This window comes from Malaya genurostris, chromosome 2 (assembly GCF_030247185.1).
Source record: "Malaya genurostris strain Urasoe2022 chromosome 2, Malgen_1.1, whole genome shotgun sequence".
NCBI classification, from domain to species: Eukaryota; Metazoa; Arthropoda; class Insecta; order Diptera; family Culicidae; genus Malaya; species Malaya genurostris.
This window is the reverse complement of record NC_080571.1, coordinates 4,952,027-4,974,186: the sequence shown is the minus strand read 5'-3', so window position 1 is coordinate 4,974,186 and position 22,160 is coordinate 4,952,027. Positions and strand designations below refer to the sequence as shown.

General features: G+C 34.7%; 1 protein-coding gene across 1 annotated transcript in view; it reads left to right on the top strand.

Moving 5' to 3' along the window:
* The window catches only part of LOC131431631 (uncharacterized), a 33,971-nt gene that overhangs the window by 2,364 nt on the left and 9,447 nt on the right, over positions 1-22,160 (top strand). The window contains exon 2 of the mRNA XM_058597457.1: positions 11,860-11,988. Coding sequence (XP_058453440.1) covers positions 11,860-11,988 — 129 coding nt within the window. The remainder of the gene's footprint in view (positions 1-11,859; positions 11,989-22,160) is intronic.

Below are 22,160 nucleotides of genomic sequence, written 5' to 3'. Positions count from 1 at the left end.
TTTTTGCTCAAGCATTTATATTTTTCCCTTTTCGTATAGGTATCTTTGAACATCTTTTAGAGTTTGTTAAAACCAATTTTTTAATGACTGGCGTATTCAGGTAGCGTTTTTTGAACCGAAGTTATGAGCAAAACTAGTTCAAAAACAGGTTATTTTTAAACTGCTATATCATTGAGGCAAATGAAAATAAATCTGTTTCTTTCGTTTGATAGAAAATATTTTCGAGCATGTTTATAAAAAAGGCGGAGAAGATATTTAAAAAAAAAAATTTAAATTATGTTCATATATTGGGTTTTTTCTTTGAAAAATATTCGTATCATGTAAGTCATTCATTAGCTATATATGAAAATAAGGTATTTTTGTCTTCTAGAGTGTCAAATTAATTCAAGTACATATTCGAGAAGAAATCGTTATGCATTCTTCGGGGAATGCAGAATGGTGTCACTTTTGTAACATCTCTGAGGCCTCTCGGTGGTTGGAGGTTTTATCAACTGTGCATTTTGGCAACTGCAGATCGTTCAGCATCCTTTCGGGGTTGCAGGATGATTTATTTCTTTATGTTTTGTGCTGTTTTCCCACCTCACCCAATTCCCAATTCCCTTCCATGTTCCTTTTATCCTTTCCTTCCCACCAGGAAGTTGATGAGAAGCTACGGTAAGGCACGAATAACTAGGGGAACATGCCACTTGAGCCAATTAGTTCTGATAACATAGGTGCAGGGTTTCATTCCGTAAAAAGCATTAAAACTAAGAGGTTGTTTTTCGAGATGAAGACAACTGTAAGCTGCAAATAGATTGGTTGGTTGGTGCTAATCGCAAAGGCTGCTGCAAAGCCAATATTCGGGGCGATTCCAGTTTCATAAGTACCTGAAATAGTGGAACTCACTTCACTGAGAAAGATGGCCTAACCGATTTGAGAACTGTTTCGTTTTGTGGGTTACACTAGTTCATGCACTAGCTTTCATGTTTTTCAAAAATCAAACAAAACTGTTTGAAGAATACATTTTTTATATGAGAATAAGAGAGATACGAGAAAGACATCATTACACCACTAGGTGGATAAAAACAGGTTTTACTTCGATTTCTTCGCGTTTCGCCTTCGGCTCATTTGTGCTTAAAGCAGTTCAAATTGAACCGCCATCTCCGCCTAACAGTTCAATTTGAACCGCTAAGCAGGTTTTACTTAATTTCGTGTGATTTTTTGTGCTAAATTCAGAATTCTACTTTTTCTGAATTGTTTACTAAGCGATGTTGTTTAGGACAGCGGAAAATTTAAGATATATGTTTTTGTTCTTAATAGATTGTAAAACAAAAATCAAGCAATAATTTTTTTAGAATTGTAGTTGGTTTCTTTTGCCATGGGTTAGTATATGAAATTCATATAGTTTAACGTTCTATTTCTTATTGTACAAAGCCATTGAAATAATTTAAAATTTTCGTGTTGTCACAAAATTTATTTTATTAATAGAAACAAATTCTACGTCTCTTTGAAACAAATGAAATCAAAATGGATTCCAATATTTTCACTTTGATTTGCAGAAACGATGGAACGCAATATATATCAGAAATTTTGAAATTTCCTATCTTCTACCGACTTTTTTAGATTTCACGGAAAACATAAAACAAAAAAAACCTAAATTTAGTAGTTTTCAATTCCGTTTGGGTTGTGCATAAAAATTGTTTAGATCTTTTGTCCAATACAAAAACATAATTGTTTTTAGAGATTTTTAGAGTTTATATAAAAAAATAATTAAGATTTTCAGTGAAATCCAAGTTTCAGTTTTTTTGTAAATTTTGTTCATAATAAATTTCCAACTAAAATAATAAAAAAATATATGTCAAAAAATTCCAAAGTTTTGATCTGTTTTTTTTTGCAAAATTTTCTCAATAATAGAAATTTTCGGTATTTGTACCAAATTTCTTGAGATTCTTTGAACGGATATATAATTTTGATCATCAATACATTGTTTTTGGTAATGATTCCAATATTTTGAATCAAAAAAATGTACATGTCATCGCTTTAATTTTTGAGTTATATACAAACATGTCAAAAAAAAATGAAAAATTCATATATATTTATAAATTCATCGATTGTTTAATGTTTTCTTTTGATTGTGCAGGAATGGTAGTTGAGCGAAAGCGAAAATTGTAGCTGGTATCACTAGCAATCAAATGATGTATAAAAATATATAGGTCATCGCTTTGAATTTCGAGATATTTACGATCATTGTAAAAAGTCTCACCTTTTCTTAGGTCATCTATCTACAGTTTTCATTATAACTTTGGGTAGCCAACCCTATTGTTAGTTGCATTTTATTTGTTGAAGTAGTACCTTTTCAATGGTGAACAAATTTTGAAGATCGGTTGACTAACAACAAAGTTATGACTCGGTAAATTGGAAAGGAAAGAAAATTGGAAAGCAGATAGGGCATATTGGGCGCGTGAAAAAAACTTGGAACGGGAAAAATCAAATTTTCATTGGTTTTCCTTTACCAATCGTCTGCTACAAAGTTTTGGAATCAATCTACGAACTTCACAAAATTCGAATGTGTAAAATTTATTGAGATTCGTTGAAAAACAGCTGAGCTATGACAGCTCAAAGTTACCGTTCCAACTTTTTTTGAGGCTTGGTATTTGGAGTGTTAAAATAGTTTATTAACAAATGCAACTGATTCCATCATGTTTTCTGCAAATTACATAATAAGAGTCAGTAGAGATCAAAATGAGATGATCCCACAACCTTTCCTTATGCGGGTCCATTGTTTTACTAATCGAACTACAGTGAATTTGATGAAACATAAATTTCCTTATCCTTTGGACAAAAGAACAATGTATACGAAATCACGAATTCAATTTGCGTTCTGCTCGGATGAATACTGATATGTAAGATTTTGGTTGTTCGTTTTTCCGCTTCGATACTAAATAAAATATAAATCACTAAAAGGAGTTGCTTGTGAACTATGCGCGGTGACGACATCTATTGTAATTTTAGTGTGCCCATGTTTCGACATAATTCAAGATGTTTTCGCCTTTCTCTATATAAAGGTATTGGAATCGCTGGAAAAAGTGTTATTTACCAATCGACTCAGCTCGACGAGTTCGGAAAACATGTGTGTGTGTTAATGAATTTTTTTTACGCGCAATTTTCTCAAAGATGGCTTAACCGATTTCAACAAGCTAGTATTGGGCCATTGATCAAATTGAAAGATTAACACCATCGTCCAGGTAACATGCGCGCGGGGGGTTTTAGGAAATTTTCGATGGAATTTTTGAAAAATTTGCCAAAACCAAAAACATACAGACCTTTGAAAAGCTTTATCTATCTGCAGGGCAAAAATGGCTGAAAATTTCGGAGGATTTTCCGAGTCTTTTCAAAAATAGCTCAGAAAAATAGGTGTTTTTGTGATACACTGATGTGTTTTTTATGCGAGTTTACGTACCGCATAACTCTGAAAATTCGCATAAAAAACCGCATAACTCTGAAAATTCGCATAAAAAACCGCATAACTCTGAAAATTCGCATACAAAACCGCATAACTCTGAAAATTCGCATAAAAAACCGCATAACTCTGAAAATTCGCATAAAAAAACACCGCATAAAAAAGACCGCCTAAAAAAGACCTTAGTGTATTCACATTTATTACACAAATTCAAACTGAAACGGATTTTCTTCAGTTCATTGAAAAATTGATCTTGTTCGGTGAAAAAATAATAAACTTTATCAAACCAGCATCATTCTGTTTATAAACCGAATTAGCATAATTGCGAAATAATTTGTATATATTTGTAGTACTTCCAAATCGTCAAAATGTAACGACATTTTCCTTGAAAATAATGAAAAGCTTTTCCAAAAAAGTTTATTTGGAAAAAATTGGTCATGTCATCGCACTATTCACACACACTTTTTTCAGAGCTATTTTTGATAAGACTCGGAAAATCCTCCGAATTTTTCTGCCATTTTATCCCTGCAAATAGATAGAAACTTTTCATAGGTCTGTATGTTTTTGGTTTTGGGAAATTTTTCAAAATTTCCTACGATACGATGGCATTAAGTGGCTACGACTTCTGGTTCCGGAGATATGATGGTATAAGTGACGTTACCGATAATACGCATTGCTTTTTCACCGCGCAAATTTCTCGGAGATGCCTGAACCGATTTTAATAAACCTAGATCCGTTTGAAAGCTATTGTTAGACCATTGATCAATTTCGAAGATCAAATGACTGCGATTTGTGGTTCCGGAGATATGGTGGTATAAGCGACGTAATCGATAAAAAACGTTGTTTTTTACCGCTCTAATATATAAAAGTGTGCGAATATTTTAGGATTCCCTCTAATTTCGTAACGCGGTGGTGCTCAAAAATTTGAGCACTTCGAAAAAAGTTCCCATACAAAATTTGAGCTGAATCGGATATGGGTAAGGGGTGCTGTCCGCCGATTAAGGTTTGAAAATTTTCGCTCTTGAAAAATCGCCGAAAATCCGAAATCGAAAATTTTTTTTTATGCCGAACGTCGGGATGTAGTGTCATTTAAAAAAAATTTTTTTTTGAAAAATCGACTTTCTGGGTAAAGGAAAGTTGTCCCAAAATGTTGATTATTTCAATAAGTTTTTTTTGTTTAGATGACACTAAATCTCGACGTTTCATCAAATATTACACCCCCCCCCCTTTTTAAAGGCACTTGCTACATCCATCCCTCATATCATTATATCTAATATATACAAAATTTTTCTATGGTCTAAAAAAGTATCGATTCTCATCAAATTAGAAAAATTTTGTCATGCCCCCTCCCAGTTAAGGACACTTACTACGCTCCCTCCTCCATTGAAATATCCTTATGACCATTCTAGAAGAGCAAGAAGTATCTGTGCTAAGTTTGGTGACAATCCGTTCAGTAGTTCCAGAGTTATGGTGTTACAAACATACAAACTTACATCCATTTTCATATATATATAGATTTATTTTATGCGGCTCAAGATCCTAAAACTAAACATTAAATAATATTAGTAGCAAATAAAATCAAGATAAATTTTGTTTACTGGTAGCCCTTTTTCTCGGGGGAGAGTTGCTCTCGTTCCTATCCACCATAGGTTGAGGGGTCATAGGCTCGTGAGTCGCATCTTCTTCCATTTTACCGTCGTCGTTGCTGTTGTTTTTAGTGTTTTCGTAGTCATTGTTTTGGTGCGTCTCTTGAACATCCGTAGTATTGTCCGAACCGATGTTAGTTGAAGTGGGTTTGTGTTGTTTCACGATGATTGCAGTTGATGCTTTAGCTGGGGAAGCTTGTTCGGTTATTGCAATGTTTTTGTTTGTTGAACCAATAGTACTGAACTCGCTAGATACCCGTACTGAACGGTTACCTATGGTTGAAGATATCGTTTTCGCAGTTTCAGAGCAGGGCTTGCCGTAGTGAGCAGGTTGTTCACAAAACTGACATGTAATCAGCTGATTCTCATAGGTAACCAGCGGTTTTCAAGGATGCCTTCCGCTCTGACCACACCATTCCGGACACCGGGCAAAAAATTGCGCCATACTTCCCTTTCGATGGAAAGAATTTCTCCGTATTGCGACATATTTTCTCGAACGAAATGATCACTAGTCTGTTGGGGAAGGTCATGTACACGTACTTCTATAGCATCGTCTACCACATACACAGTAATTTAGTATTTAACATTGTCATACTCAACACTATGCGCCTCGTTGTTAACCGAAGCGAATGCAATGGCATCTCTTTCACGTTTAAACATAATGTACACAAAGTTACACGCCTTGTTGAACTGAATCTGAATTACATCATTAACAGCTAGATGCATTCGTTCTTTAAGTAAGATTTCAATTTCGCTTGCTGGTTTGAAATCAATACAAATTGATTTTTTTCTTATAGGCCAAGTTTCAGGCTTTTGTAAATCGTCTTTGCCCATTTCGTATACTCTATTGTTCACTGCACTGTATTGTCATTGTTTCTATCGTCTCGACCGTAAGCAATTTTCGACTGTGTCGGATGAGATGCGAACACAAACTGGTTTTCGAACTTTATCCACAACCCACACACTTAGATTTTTTTCCCGATTTGAACACCCGAGGGCTGGGTAAACATCTTCTTGGGTAAAATACTGCCAAACATATACACGCCGTAGAATGGATGCACTTCCATGTCATTTACAGTAGAGAACACAATTCAATTTTCCGCAGAAAATCAGTTTCCGACTACAACGAAAGTAATGGCTCAATAAAACATTGAATATTTAAAGGAATATATCATATCGGAGTCCAATAAATCTCATGCAGTAGATTAGCTTTGCGAGGATATTTATCCCTTAAGAATACTCTAGGGGATTTCTTGTCACGATTAATCGCCGAACATTGACCAAATTTGTTCTTTATATCACGAAACATATCGCTATATTCGGATTCAATTTTTATTTACTTCTAATACCACATATGAACACATGCACTTATTTACATCACTCAGTTTTGCACTGAAGAAAAATGGCTACTTGGATGAATCACCGAATTTCGGTTGTCTAAAAGTTGTTTACCGAGATATCGGTAAGTTGATATCATCAATTTACTGATTTCGGCAAAACGACCAATTGCTGGTAAACACGGTAATTTACAAAACCGAATATCAGTATAACATTTTAAATTGCCGAGAAATCAGAAATAATAAACCGAGAATTTTGGAAAAAGCATTGCCGTTCGTTTTAAGCATCTTTTTTCGCCGAGATCAAAATTAAGTTTTTGGTGTGCAATACAGGGTCCGGTACTCGAAGTGTAACCAATTAAAAAGGCCATAAATTCAGTTTGAAAAATTACTTTTACTTAATTCAAAGTACAAAATGTGTAAAAATAATACAAAATTCAGAATCAATTCACTTTTGCTCGATATGACCACCTTTTGCCTTGACTTGATGACTTGAGAGAGCGAAGGAGTTGCTTCGTTTGGCCGAAAGCGGTCAATTTCCGAACATTGTATTTTCTGACGAGAAAATTTTTCCAATTGAGCAATTCATAAACTCTCAAAACGATAGGGTTTACTTGACCGACCGTTCATACGAGAATTTGAGTCATCGATTGTCCACCAGGAGGCAGCACCTGCAGCAGATAATGGTTTGGGCCGCTGTAACCGCAGATAGGCGCTCTCCAATCGTTTTCATCGAGCCTGGCGTCAAGGTAAATGCGACATATTATCGGGAAAGTATTCTGGAGGTTGCTTTGAAGCCGTGGGCAGACAAACATCTCGGTGGCAGACCATGGACGTTTCAGCAGGACTCGGCACCGTCTCACAAAGCTCGAGTGAACCAAGAATGGCTGAAAAACAACGTTCCGAACTTCATCACGTCCACACAATGGCTCTCGAATTCACCAGATGCGAATCCAATGGATTATTCTCTTTGGACCATTTTGAAGAGCAAAGTCCGAACTAAAAGATACACCAGTCTCGAGGCGCTGAAAAAAGTTATTGTCCGCGAGTGGGCCAAAATACCTGCAAGTCACATTCGGCCAAACGAAGCAACTCCTTCGCTCTCTCAAGTCATCAAGTCAAGGCAAAAGGTGGTCATATCGAGCAAAAGTGAATTGATTCTGAATTTTGTATTATTTTTACACATTTTGTACTTTGAATTAAGTAAAAGTAATTTTCCAATCTGAATTTATGGCCTCTTTAATTGGTTACACTTCGAGTGCCGGACCCTGTATTAGCTTCTAAACGAGCATAAGTTTATTTACATCGGTTTAGCGGTGGTCTGAGAAAATAAAGCGCATATAAAAAAACTACGGTTTGTCGACTACGACACTGCTACAAATATATCTCTGGAACTGGAAGTGGTTATCATTTAATCTTTGAACTTAAACCACATCCCAACAGTAGCTTTTCAAGTTTGTTGAAACTTGAACGTATGGAAAAAGGGTTTTACGAGTTTATCTCTGGAGTCGACAGATTCAGCAAATGATATTCGAACTTGATCTACAACCTAATACACCCAAACCTCCGTTTACGTAAACATTTTTTACGTTACCTCTTCTAATGTAAACTTTTTTTACGAACCTACATCGTAAAAAGAGGTTTTTGCATACAAGGAAATTCATTTCCGGCTCATTTACATTCCATGGAAATTACTACAATATAGGTATTTTCGGAACGGGTTTGATGAGAACATGTTAGAAAACTATGTTTAAGGTGGTTCTGAATTCCAAGATGGCGACTTCCGGTATATTGATATTCCTTGAAAACCCCTTACAATATTCCTCAAAACCCCTACAATAACGGGTTTGATGAGTAAATGTCGGAAATCGATGTTTGAGGTGGCTTTGAATCCCAAGATGGCAACTTTCGGTATATTGGCATTCCTCAAAACCCCTTACAATATTTCTCAAAACCTCTAACGGGTTTGATGAGTAAATGTCGAAAACGATGTTTGAGGTGGTTCTGATATCTGCTTTAGTTCCTTATATGTGGAATTTCGCTTTATTTAGGGCACTTGTTCAGCAATTTCAACAGTCTTTATAATCTGATTTGACCGGTAGTTTAATATTTTTTTTAAATCCAGGTATAATTTTGATCTGTCGCAGGTATTATACTACTGCGTCATGAATGTAAGTTCCTGCTCAAGAAAACAGTGCCGAAAATATGCATATTGTGAAGGTATTCGAGCAGTTCGAGTAATAACGGCACATACTGTAAGGGTTTTCAAGGAATATCAATAAACCGGAAGCCGCCATCTTGGAATTCAGAACCATCTCAAACATCGTTTTCCAACCTATACTCAACAAACCCGTTCCGAAAATACCCATATTGTAAGGGTTTTCAAAGAAAATCAATAAACCGGAAGTCGCCATCTAGGAATTCGGAATTACCTTAAACATCGTTTTCTAACATGTACTCATCAAATCCGTTCCGAAAATACCCATATTCTGATGGTTTGTAACGAATATCGATGAACCGGAAGTCGCCATCTTGGAAATTGATGCGACTTGTAATAATTGTTGTTCCATAGTTATACATTATATTATGCATATCCCATAATATAAATACTTAGGGAAAACTTTTGTTACGTTGAAAATTCCAAATAACGTAAACTTTTTTTACGTTATAATTACGAAGTCCCGATTATTACGTAAATGGAGGATTGGGTGTAGTAGCCTTCAAACGAGCCTACGACTGTTACAATGAAACGATTAATTATGATTAAAAAAATATACTACTGATTCAAACAAAGGGAATTCTTGTTTCTTGGTTAGCTGTTATCAATCTTGGATCACTGACAGTAATTATATAAGTATGCGTCAGTTTAGCTGAAACAGCCAAGACAAGAAACAACAAGTGAAATATTGCACTTCTGTAATTAATGGGTGCTCCGTGCGACTCTCGTGAATCGTCCTGTTGGCACAACCAGAGAAAGAGAGCCAGTTTGGAAACATCTATTGAGCGTCGTTTTACGGGAAAATTTCCCACCAACAGTTTCATAAATCATCGCTGATATTTTATTTTCATTTTAGAAGTTTTCAAAATCGGAAATATATAAATTTTGACCGCCGGACCGGTATCACTTACTCTTGCCCGATTTTACACAAATATTGCGTAGGGACTTATTTTAAGGGGCATAATTTTTTTTAGCACTATCGCTTTACGAAATTAGAGATGACTCGTTTTTATTGAGCCCTTACTTATTTATTTATTTATGAAAAAATAGCAAAACTTGTTCATCAATGAATACCTTTTCTGAATATTGCTAAACTAGAAAAATACTTGGATGGACTTATAATACAACAGTGTTATAATTCAAGAAATTATCCTAGAAGTACTGTTGAGAAACATCTTAGAGCTAAGGCAGTGTGCCTTATTAAATGTATCGTTGAATATAAACAAAATAAAACTACAAGAAAACACGTTGTTTGTATGTTTAGGGGAAAGTGCTATGATATGCCTCTCTTAATGAAACTTTGAGATAATTTTAAATGTATTAATACAGGGTCCACCATCTAACATATTTTTTTTGAACTAGCGGTTATTTCGACATTGGTAACCTTAATGTCACTTCTGATTTGACAGAAACTTAGTTTTATCCTTCCACTGAATGAAAATGGTTGTGTATACGCTTGAGGAACGCGTGAAAATAGTGCCAACTGGGCTTGCAATCAGCTTGAAAAAGACGCCGATTTTTGCCAAAAAAAACTTATGTTCTCGGATGAGGCACATTTTCATCTCGGCGGGTATGTTAATAAGCAAAATTGTCGCATCTGAGGGACGGAAAACCCGCACGTTATCATGGAGAAGCCGATGCATCCTCAGAGAGTGACGTTTTGGTGCGGATTTTGGTCTGGCGGCATCATTGGGCCATTTTTCTTCGAAAATGAGGCAGAAGCCGTGGCGGTGGCTAATGGCGAGCGCTACCGCGCCATGATTAGCGATTGGTTCTTCCCGTTACTTGAAAAGGAAGATTTGGACACCATTTGATTCAGTGGTTTGCCACACAATAAAAGACGTGTTGCCTAATAACAATAATGCATTATGCCTCTTGAAATGTCCGTAAAGTGACTGATTTGAGAAAATTAGTGCATCAAAGAAATGGCGGATATAATGCTTATTTATTCGAAGCAAAAATTAATATCGAGAAGCTGCCAAATAATATTTTCAGCTTTTTTTTTCATATTGTCCAGCAAACGATAACTGCCAAACTTGCAGTAATTACTTTACCCTATATTTAATTAAGCAATAAACACTCGCATAGTATCTGAGGTTCACGCACTTGAGACAAATCTCCTGATCAATTTGATGCATTATTTAGATGTATCAGAGTACCCCTTAACGTGTAAAGTTAGAAAAAAACGCACTTTTTTAAATAAATAGAATTTGAGGGGTACACACTATATAACAAAAAATTTGTATGCATTACTCGACTGCATTCACAACCTGTTCTGTTATTTCATTTGACAGGTGTATTTTCAGTTTCGCACCGTGTAGTGCACTATGCGCACACCTCACGCCTACTATGATTGCTATTTATTCATTACTTTTAAAAATATCGACTGACCGTTTCTAGATGATTCCCAATTTTTTCTGGAAAATTGTTCGTTCAAATTGAACAAATGTATGGAATCTATCTTGATATTTATTAAACACTGCTGTTCACTGTTGTCCAGTCAGCACAGTTGTACCTCTGGTACCTAAATTGATAACAAACGGTTACTCAAGTGCGGCACTTCAACTCCGACTAGCAAGCGGAAGCTCTCTTCTACATTTACATCAAATTAATTGCTGATAAAAATACATGCACCTACAAACTGTGGTACGACGGTATGTAGCGTACAAGTGGCACCGCTTGAATGTAGAAAAAAAAAGAAAAACACAAATGACAGCCAGGCTGGGTTTCCAGGAAGAGAAGATTTTAGGCGCAGATTATGCGGAAGAGCTTCTCTACCCCGCCACGATTACACGATTTCCAGTGCTTGCTTTAATCGCTGCATGGTTGGCCATCGCATCGTCGTACCGCCGCGGTGGTGATTCAAATGCGTGTATGCGCGCAAAATTACCACATACCGGACATCACCGGCAGTGCCTACTACTTGTGCATGTGCTACGGTCTCTAGCTGGTTGGATTTGCGATGCGACGAGCAAACTTGGAAACGGGGCGCAACACGAGTTGGCTTGGCTCGGTAAAACGTGTTACGATACACTTTCACTCTTATCTCAGATGGCAATTAAAACTCAAATTGAATTACATGATGAGCGGTTCGTCGCCGGAGCGATAAAAATAAAACTGTACGATATTTGGTGTTGTTTTCATTTGTTTCTATTTTTACTGCCCCTGCTCAAACGGCTGCTGATCGTTTATTTATTTTTTTATTGAATTCATTTGCAGAGATACCACCAAGAAGGATACCAACAACGGAAGCGATTTTATGCAGCAGCATCCCATCCCTGGTGGCTATAAAAAACGACAGCTCCAGCATGGAAGACATCCGGCAACGAATGGAACCAATGATTGGAGGTTTTACATTTGTTTCTCATAGCTATTTCGAGTATTTTCAAGTTATTCGACGAGCGCGTTTGATCATGCCGATGAATCCCATTTAATTTCCACAAATTATTGATAGAAGCTATACCAAAACCATGCTTTAGAGCATTTCTATCGTATTGGAAAGCTAAAAATGAGACTTATCAAAGCTCGAGCATGTACAATCCTTCATAATTTGAACACTACCTCATTTTAACCATAAATTAAGTAAACCTAGATTTCCCACTGTACGGTGACACTGACAGCGCTTCAAGTGAGAAACGGGTGTACTTTTTTCCATTAGCTACTGTGTTTGTGTTAAATGCGCATTCTACACCAGACGGAGCTTTTGGTGTCACAGGTTGCTCAACTACACTACTATTACACTAGGGAATCTAGGTTTTTTTTATGTTTTAACTCTTGGCTTACCATGATGAACAGCTGGAAGAAACCAACGATTTATTTGTGTTATGACACATTTTAAGGTATGACCTTTTTGAAGCGCATGAGTAACAAACGTACTCCATTTAGGTTACCGGAGAAAACAATTCCACCTTTCCTTCTTGATAAAATTGATCGTTCAGCAACAAGGTTCCTAAAATACGCACTTCAGTATACGCACTTTTGTAGCACGTTGTAATTATGTTTTTGTGAAACACGTAGTTCATAGTTTTGTTCTTTTCAATTTATTTAGTTACTTTACTCTCTTTATAGAAATGAATGTATAGGAAATTTTTAGTTTTATTCAGCTGAGGCAGATGTGCTTGCTTCAAATCGAGCTGCATTTGCTCCTTTTTTTTAATAACTATTTATTGGAATATGAGTTAAAATTAGATTATTAAGATTTAAATTGGGTGTTCAGCCACAAGTGGCGACTTTTCAGCCCTATTATATACATGATTAGGTTATTACCATGAAGACATCATTTGTTTCCGCAATTCTGTGATATTTGTGCAGGGAAAGGTGTAAACCTACTTGTATGTATTGTGTAATGGGGAAACGGAACTTATATACTAACTTACTAACTAATACAGAGAGCGAATCGATTCAATTGAAGATTGCATCGATTTTTGTCGGAATTTGCTTATAATATTATGTGACATTACATCTAATGGTTCTATATTTGTGAGTCTGTGTAACTCATTTGTACTAAACCAGGGAGGACGCTTCAAAATCATTTTCGGAATTTTATTCTGAATCCTTTGAAATTTGACCAAATTGGTACTGCATAAAGCATGGCTGGTCTGAAAATTTGTTTATAAATTAACAACTTGTTTTTTAGACAGACCTTAGTATTTCTGTTCATAAGAGGATATAAACATTTAATATTTTTATTACACTTTGCCTGGATTCCTTCAATGTGATCCTTGAAAGTGAGTTTTTTGTCGTACGTTAAACCGAAGTATTTAGCTTGATCAGACCATGTCAATTCCAAGCCATTCAACTTGAGAATGTGATTATTGTTTGGTTTAAGAAAGAAAGCTCTTGGCTTATGAGGAAAGATAATTAATTGCGTTTTTGCTGCATTTGTTTTAATTTTCCATTTTGACAGATAATCACTGAAAATATTTCAACTTCTTCGTAGGCGACTGCAGATCACTCTTAGATTTCTACCTGTGACTAACAGACTTGTGTCGTCACAGAATAGCGATTTCTGACAACCAACGGGTAGATTTGGAAGATCAGAAGTGAAAATATTATACAAGATTGGAGCTACGCTCGAACCCTGCAGAACACTGGCTCGTACGGGTAGCAATTAAGATTTACAATTCTGATAGCTAACCTGAAGAGTACGATCAATTAAATATTTTTGAATCATTTTGATCAAATAAATAGGAAACTGGAAATCAGACATTTTTACTATTAAACCTTTGTTTTCTATGTCTAGAAGAGCAACTCCAGTGGATAACCCAGAAGATTTATTTGCTTTTATCATGTTCGTTACTCTGACAAGTTGATGAGTAGTTGAATGTTCATGACGAAATCCAAACTGCTCTGGTAAACAAATTGAATTCTCATTTATATGAGACATCGTTCTCAACAAGATAATTTTTTTCAAAAAGTTTACTGATAGAAGAAAGTAAGCTAATTGGTCGATAACTTGATGATTCTGCTGGGTTTTTATCAGGTTCGAGGATAGGAATTACTTTAGCGTTTTTCCATCTTTTTGGGAAGTAAGCTAATGAAAAACACTTGTTGAAAATTTTAACCAGGAGTCTCAAGGCAACATCGGGAAGATTTTTAATAAGAATATTAAAACTTCCATCATTACCAGGAGCCTTCATGTTTTTGAGTTTCCTAATAATTGATTTAATTTCGTCAAAATTCGTCTCAATAATGTCATCGTGTGATAACACTTGGGTTGAAATATGCTCATATTTCAGTGAGACTTCATTTTCAATAGGACTCACAACGTTCAAATTAAAATTGTGGACACTCTCGAACTGCTGAGCTAGTTTTTGAGCTTTTTCACCATTTGTAAGAAGTATTTGATTTCCTTCCTTGAGAGCAGGAATTGGTTTCTGAGGTTTCTTAAGAACCTTAGAAAGTTTCCAGAAAGGTTTAGAATATGGTTTAATTTGTTCAACTTCTTTAGCGAAATTTTCATTTCGCAAAAGAGTAAATCTATGTTTAATTTCTTTTTGTAAATCTTTAACTATGTTTTTCATAGCAGGATCACGAGAACGTTGATATTGTCGTCGACGAACATTCTTCAACCGAATGAGCAGTTGAAGATTGTCATCGATGATAGGAGAATTTAATTTAGTTTGAGCTTTGGGAACTGAAAGATTTCTAGCTTTGATAATGTAATGATTCAAATTATCAATTGCTGTGTCGATGTCCGCAGAATTTTCTAAAATAGTTTCATGATCCACATGATTTTCAATGTGAGATCTGTAATCCAACCAATTAGCTCTATGATAGTTGAATATAGAACTAATTGGATTAATTATAGCTTCGTTGGAAAATCTGAATGTTACAGGAAGATGATCTGAGTCAAAGTCAGCATGTGTAATCGGTTCACTACAAATGTGACTTTGATCTGTTAGAACCAGATCAATTGTAGACGGGTTTTTCACGGAAGAGAAACAAGTAGGATTACTGGGATGAAGAACTGTAAAGTAACCAACAAAGAGATTATGAAGTATTTTACCATTACTGTTATTTTGCCTACAATTCTACTGGACATGCTTAGCATTTAAGTCCCCTATTACGAGAAATTTCGGTCGATATCTTGTGAGTTTTTGCAAATCGCCTTTAAAGAAATTCAATTGTTCGCCGGTGCATTGAAATGGCAAATATGCTCCAGCGATGAAATAAATTCCATGAATGGTTTCAACTTCGATTCTCAAGCTTTCAATAACTTTAGTATTGAAAGAAGGTAAAATTCGATGTTTAATTTGCCGTTGGACAAAAATTGCAACTCCACCACCCATTCCAGTAAACCTGTCAAATCAATGAACCACATAATGTGGATTACTTTTCAATTTGACATTTGGTTTAAGAAAAGTTTCTGTCACAATGGCAATATGAATTTTGTGAACTTCGAGAAAATTATAAAATTCATCTTCACTCGATTTCAAAGATCGAGCATTCCAATTTAAAATATTCAAATAATTATTTAACATCACTGTTAAATTTTAAATCCAATATAATTTTACTTGCAAATTGCCATCCGATTTGAAATGCGTCAAAAAGTGATTAAGTCAAATTCATTCGGATGATCATTTGAAAAATTTGATCTTGTAGGTAGATCATTTTATTTTCCGTTATATCGCCTAAATCGACTTCGTTTAAAGAAGCGAATGGCATTGAAGGAATATTAGTAGGTAGATGTCTATCTGTTACACTAGTGTAACTGCCATTAAAATAAGATGATTTGGCCGATCTACCTATTAATAAATTGTGTTCGTTAGAAGATGAACTGAAAGGCGTTCCTGTGTTTTGATTATTTACATTAGAAGAATTAAGCGGTATTTGTCTACCTGTTACCAAAACGTAACTGTCATTAGAAGAAGATAATGACGAGGTCGATCTACCCTTCAATAAATTGTTTTCGTTAGAAGACGAATTGGAAGGCGTATCTGTTTTTTGTTTTAAATTCGAAGAAATAAGTGCCTTAAAAGAATTAGGCGTGGCATTTGTAACGGTTTTTGATTTTCAGGTATGTTCTGTAAATTTAAAGTCGTTGATTTGACTTGTTGTCTAAGCGAACGAGCGTTTAAATTTTTTTCCCTGACAGGACATTTCAAATAATTGGATTTAAGATTTTTCGAATGCGATTTACCACAATTCAAGCACTGTATATCCATATGACAATTTTTGGTTCCATGGCCGAAGCCTTGGCAACGACGACATTGCGTTAAGTTTGCAATACGATTATGCCGTTTATAATGTTCCCAATGAATTTTAATTTGGGAAATGAAACGTACTTTTTCTAAAGTTTTCAAATTGTTTACATCACTTCGATTGAAGTGTATTAGGTAAAGTTCATGGGAAATTCCAGAGCGTGGTTTAGAAGAACCATTCGCTTCCATCCGTTCTTATGTGAGGCGATTACAAAGAATGACCTCTGCATTTTTATATACATAGATGAGAGATCCTTCTACAATTGATATAGTTCTAGATCAATCAGTGTCACATTTCATTAATTAAACTGATTTCAGGATGGTAAAATAAGCAATGATTGATTCAACTAGTTATATATTCCTCCACCTTAGAACTAATCGGCTAGGATATAGATTTCATATTGGAAGCAATGTGAAACATGAAATTGCTTTGGGAAATATCGATACAGCCATATATTGTTTAAATCATTACATTATAAAATTTAGAAGTGTATCAGTAGCAAAATCTCAAACTAAATTCAATTTTCCTTCATCTACATCAATATCAACGTTCTTGTGATCCTACTAGGGAATAGTTGAAGACCTCTAAAAGAAAATTGAACATAAATTCACTGAACAAATCAAACCATATTCTAAGATTCTATACTGGTCCTCAGAAACAAGTTTCAGCTCTCAAGAAAGGAAATCAAACACTCCCTGCAAAGGGTGGATAAGATGAAAGTCGACAATTTTTCCAGTCCGATTGAAATCTCACACAAATATGAGCATAACACAAGTATTGTCTCAAGATGACAATAATTAGCAAACTTGAAAAAAATGAAGGCTCCTAAGAATTTTGAATAATTTTTTCCGATGTGATCTTGATACTTTGCCAAGTGTGTTGAATATTCATCTATCTATCTATCTATCTATATATATATATATATATATATATATATATATATATATATATATATATATATATATATATATATATATATATATATATATATATATATATATATATATATATATATATATATATATATATACATATATATATATATATATATATATATATATATATATATATATATATATATATATATATGTATATAAATGCAGTGATCATTCTTTGTAATCGCATCAAGTAAGAACGGATGGACGGATTCACATGATTCTTTTTTGTTTGATCAGTTTTTACCCCCACCGGGTTCGTACATCAAAAAAATTAGGAAAACTTGCCGGAAAAGTGGGAAAAATCAATAAAATTATTTTGTATGAACAATGGAATTTTCCGTTGAAAAAGTCGTCTATGCTTGCTAGATCTACTTGATGTTTGGCGCGCAACGAGTTGCATAAGTGCTTGGCAGTCGAAGGAAAGAATACTAGATCGTTGAAAAAATTGTTTGGCGCGCAACGAGATATTTTGTGTGGAGATTTCACATGCATACATGATGGATGTGATTCGTCATTTCGAACCTCGTGCTTAAATGGGTATTAAAATTATTGCTTACTAATGTCGTCTTCGCTTGAAAAAACTGAAACTGACCCAAGGTAGATTCATCAAACAAACACTTTGCACGAAACTGTGTTGATTTCGATTTTCAGTTCAACAACGTTGACTCGATTTTCAGTTCAACAACGTTGAAACTAGGTTCAAAACTGACTTCAAAAAACGGTTTGACAGCAGTTAGAGAGGAAACTGGGTTAGGTTTGGCATCAAGTGAAAACGACATAAATGACTCAATGACTGTTCTAGAAAACCGTTGTAGGCAGGAGAAGAAGTTTTGATATCATTTACCAGTTGATGAATTGTGTTAAATGGAGTCAGATGAATAGTATTGGTCATTGCGGGGGCAAGATTAGCAAATCAGAAATTTTTTCAATGAATCAATGAAAAGATTGTGCTGTAGAAGCGCTAAGATCAAACTAAGAGATTTTCCTTGCATTTTTCTTTCTAATGATTTAGATTAGATTAAGCGCACAAAGGTTATTAGATATCAATGTTCAAGATGATTACCATAATGAATTGAGACTGTTATTTCATGTTGCATATTCTGTGAAGAATGTTCAAACTGGTAAGATCAATATCAAATTACAATTTAAGCGGCGTCTCCAAGCAATCAAAAGTTCCACAGTACCTGAAAATATCCACTTTATTAGAGCTCTAAAATACGCAAGGTACTTTTTGATAACTTGAACGTACAGAACAGATTCTGAGAAAAATTTCTCGCTGCTTAAAAGCTGTACACACCAAATTATTTTTTTACGGATGTCGGTACAGTTTTACTGACTTTTAAACAGCTGAATATTCGGTAATCCGTTCAGTAAAAGTTTTATTTGCTGAATGATCGGTACAGTTCCACTGAGCTTTGATCTGTCATAATTCTAATGACTTCTTCATCATTCAATGTCGACGTTCGGCGAAATTTACAAAACAATTCTAAAAATATGTAAACGTGTTGACCCGTAAAGTATTACTGTTTTTTGGTCAATTGTATTAGAGATCTGGGAAAGGAAGGAGCAATTTAGTTTTCAAAATATATTTCCATCCGAATAATTTATTTATTTGCGTGTGATGAATGAATTGAATTACATTTGCTCTCCAGAAAAAATTTTTTCAAATAAAATTATCAGATATCTTTCGGATGCAATTCAGTAGAATATGGGATCACCCTTCATATTTTTAGAGTGCTGAAATAAAAAAGTTTTAAAAGCGCTTTTTGAATATATTCACTAAATGAAAAATTATGTATAGTGATGGTCACAGAAATTCTTCATTATTTTTTATTAATTTTCCGAATATTGGTAGAACTTTCACTGAGTTCGTCAAGAGAAATGACATTTCAGAGTTCACAGACCGTGTCGGTAAATAATAAATAACCGTAACTTTTACATAGGAGTTGGATAAATTTTACGTATCTTTCAGTAAAAATAATATTTTGCAGATCGTTTCAGTAAAAATAATGTTTTGCAGAATTATTACCGAAGACTAAAATAGAAATTTTTTGTGTATAAGAAACTACTTCAAAGTTTGTTCTGTCGGGTGAACATTCACATATGAGTAATTCCATAAAACGGACTGTTCAGAATAGAAATCTGTGCATTTGTTCAATTTTCGCTTAACAGAAGTATTTCATATTTTCACATTAATCTTTTGTGATGTTTCTTCTTTTGGAACTAAAGCGAGTGTGTGTCGAATTCGGTTGATTGTAGGTTGAGTAATCAGAAAAATAATGGAGAGAAACGTTGTCCACTTAGTCTTTTGACAATTCGTCTGACGAGACGATGTTCGACGGGTCAGCTAGTTCTTAATGAATCCAACGGAAGTATCCAAATTAAGCTTATTATTCGAAATGAGCTTCCATTGTGCTGTTCTTGATAACAGCTAAGAAAGTTTTGATGCTTTCTGATTGATTTAAAACTGCTGTTAAACCCTTAAAAATCATTTGACGAGACATGGGGATGTTAGCCCAATTTCCAATGGATTGCTCAATATAGAACCTGTATGGGACAATAAGTTGTTTAAATACTTTGACTGGAAATTTTGCTCAAATTCAAAATTTGGTATTGTTTCCTACTTTTATCTTGTTGAATAAAAAAATCATGATGCTAACAATTGTTACTCATATTTGGGCTAGTAATATTTTTCCCGGTTTTTTACTAAAATTCCCGGCTTTTTCCCGATTTTCCCAGTCACTTGCCATCCTGGAAGATGGAGTTTATAGAAGAAAATACATTTTTTCGTGGATCTGTAGAATACTCTGAAATAATAAACACATTAAGAATCAAAGAAAACTTCGGTCGGTCCAATTTGTAAAAATTCTTCAATATATACAAAGTAAAACTTTTCGGGGACCTAAAAAGCAGTGCTTCTTTGCTCTAATCATCTTGCGATATTCTTTTTCGGATTTTTGTGTTTTGATCTCAGATCCTCACCGGTTCTATTTCTAATCGCTTTTTCGTTTATCCAAGCAACAACAACGTTAGAAAAAGCTTCAATTCTGACGTAATAGCTCTGGACAAAATCAGTTCTAGTCACATTACGCGAATATTTTATAATTTGCTGAACGGGAGATTCTTGAATATTTTCATGAATGCTAACGAGTATTAAATCTTCACCAAATCACCGCGGTACAGTTTTACTGCGTCAAAAACTGACATGATTTAACCGATTTAACGAATTTAGTCATCAAATTTTGCTTCAATGAAATTTTGCTACTGGCGAGAAAAGCAACGCATACTAAGATGGAATCGATATGCGAGTTTCTTTGCACTCGTCCAGGACCGGTGAGAGAGGTGGGTACGGTGGGTAGCACTACCCACCCGAAAATTCCAAAGGTGGGTAATTACCCACCTGAAATTTCGAACAAAAAACAATGGAAATATTAGCATTATTCATAATAATAAGAATATTTTTATTGTAATTCGGAATAATAAATAAAATCAAAATGCTAGTTCTCAAGGTAGAGCAAGGATGCGATGCAATACCGCAGAAAGGTGAGACGTGACAAGGGTCATTTGAGCAATCAGAAATCTTTTAGTAACTTAACTTTTCCCTTCCGGCAAAGGAGCCGAGCTTAAGCATCTCATCAATGTGAAGCACTCGGGTCTCTGAGATACCGGGAAATACCGATAATGGTCTTTTACTCTTTACATTCCGAACCGGCAAATGAAAAATGCAGTAGCAAGTAGAAAGTAACAACTTTTGGTAGCTTTGCCGAAATAGTAAATAGTAGAAGACCTTCATCGGAATTTTCCGGCAGATGTTTAAGGTCGACTCCTCTTGTAAAAAGTGAAAGTTAAGTTACTAAAAGATTTCTGCATGATAAAATGAACCTTGTCACATCTCACCTTCTATATCTTCACATGAAGAAAATCACTTAAAATCTTTTGACGTAGGACTATGTTTTTTTTTATTCAATAATATACTATAATTTTAAGACACAGTGCTTAAGCTCTAAGATGCCAAGGGTATTTTCTAATCTTAATTAACGACTAACTAACTAACTGACGGCTTAATTTTTTCCGGTTGACTGCTTCATTTAGCCACGTTCAAAATCCGAATACCACAAACCTTCATTTTTAATGGATCCTAGTAGGGAAAACACTTCTCAAGCTATAGCTGGGCTTGCGCGTTTTTCCCTTTAAAATGCAATGTTTCAGCAACACACGGAACTTGTTATTTGTATTTTTTATAAATGAATTAGATTTAGTGTTCGTGGTGCTATTGATGTTAAATGTTCTTTGAAGGTTGGTACTTTGAATTGAAAAAAATATTGGCAGTGATTTTTAAACCAGGGTCAACCTTAGATGCGAAATTTTGTTTTAAAATTTAGTTCCGAAAACATCTAATTTACGCGTTTCATGAAAAGTTTTATAGAATCAATATTCTATTTAAAAAAAAAACGACTGCACTTTTTAAAGATAAATATCATTTCCATTAGAATAGAGAAATTCTTCGAAATAGTGGGTCGTTCTCCGCAGTATGAAAAATTACCCACCTGGGTTTAACATGTTTCACCGGCCCTGCACTCGTCGATAAAATTACTCGCATGATATTCCTTAGCAAATTCCCATTAATTGCAATATTTCATTACAGAAACATCCAATAATACTAATTCGTATCGAAAAAAATTGAATTATTTGATAAACATATTTTCATCTATTTCTCAGTTTGCTTATTGTAAATATGGGATTAGTATGCCAATATAGGCAGCTAAATTCGTGACTACTTGTTGTATATATTTCAGAACAATATATCAAAAAAAAACAACCAAGAATCAAATTTCTCTTCGAATAAAAACATTTTTTTCAACTGTTTCCTAAATTTTC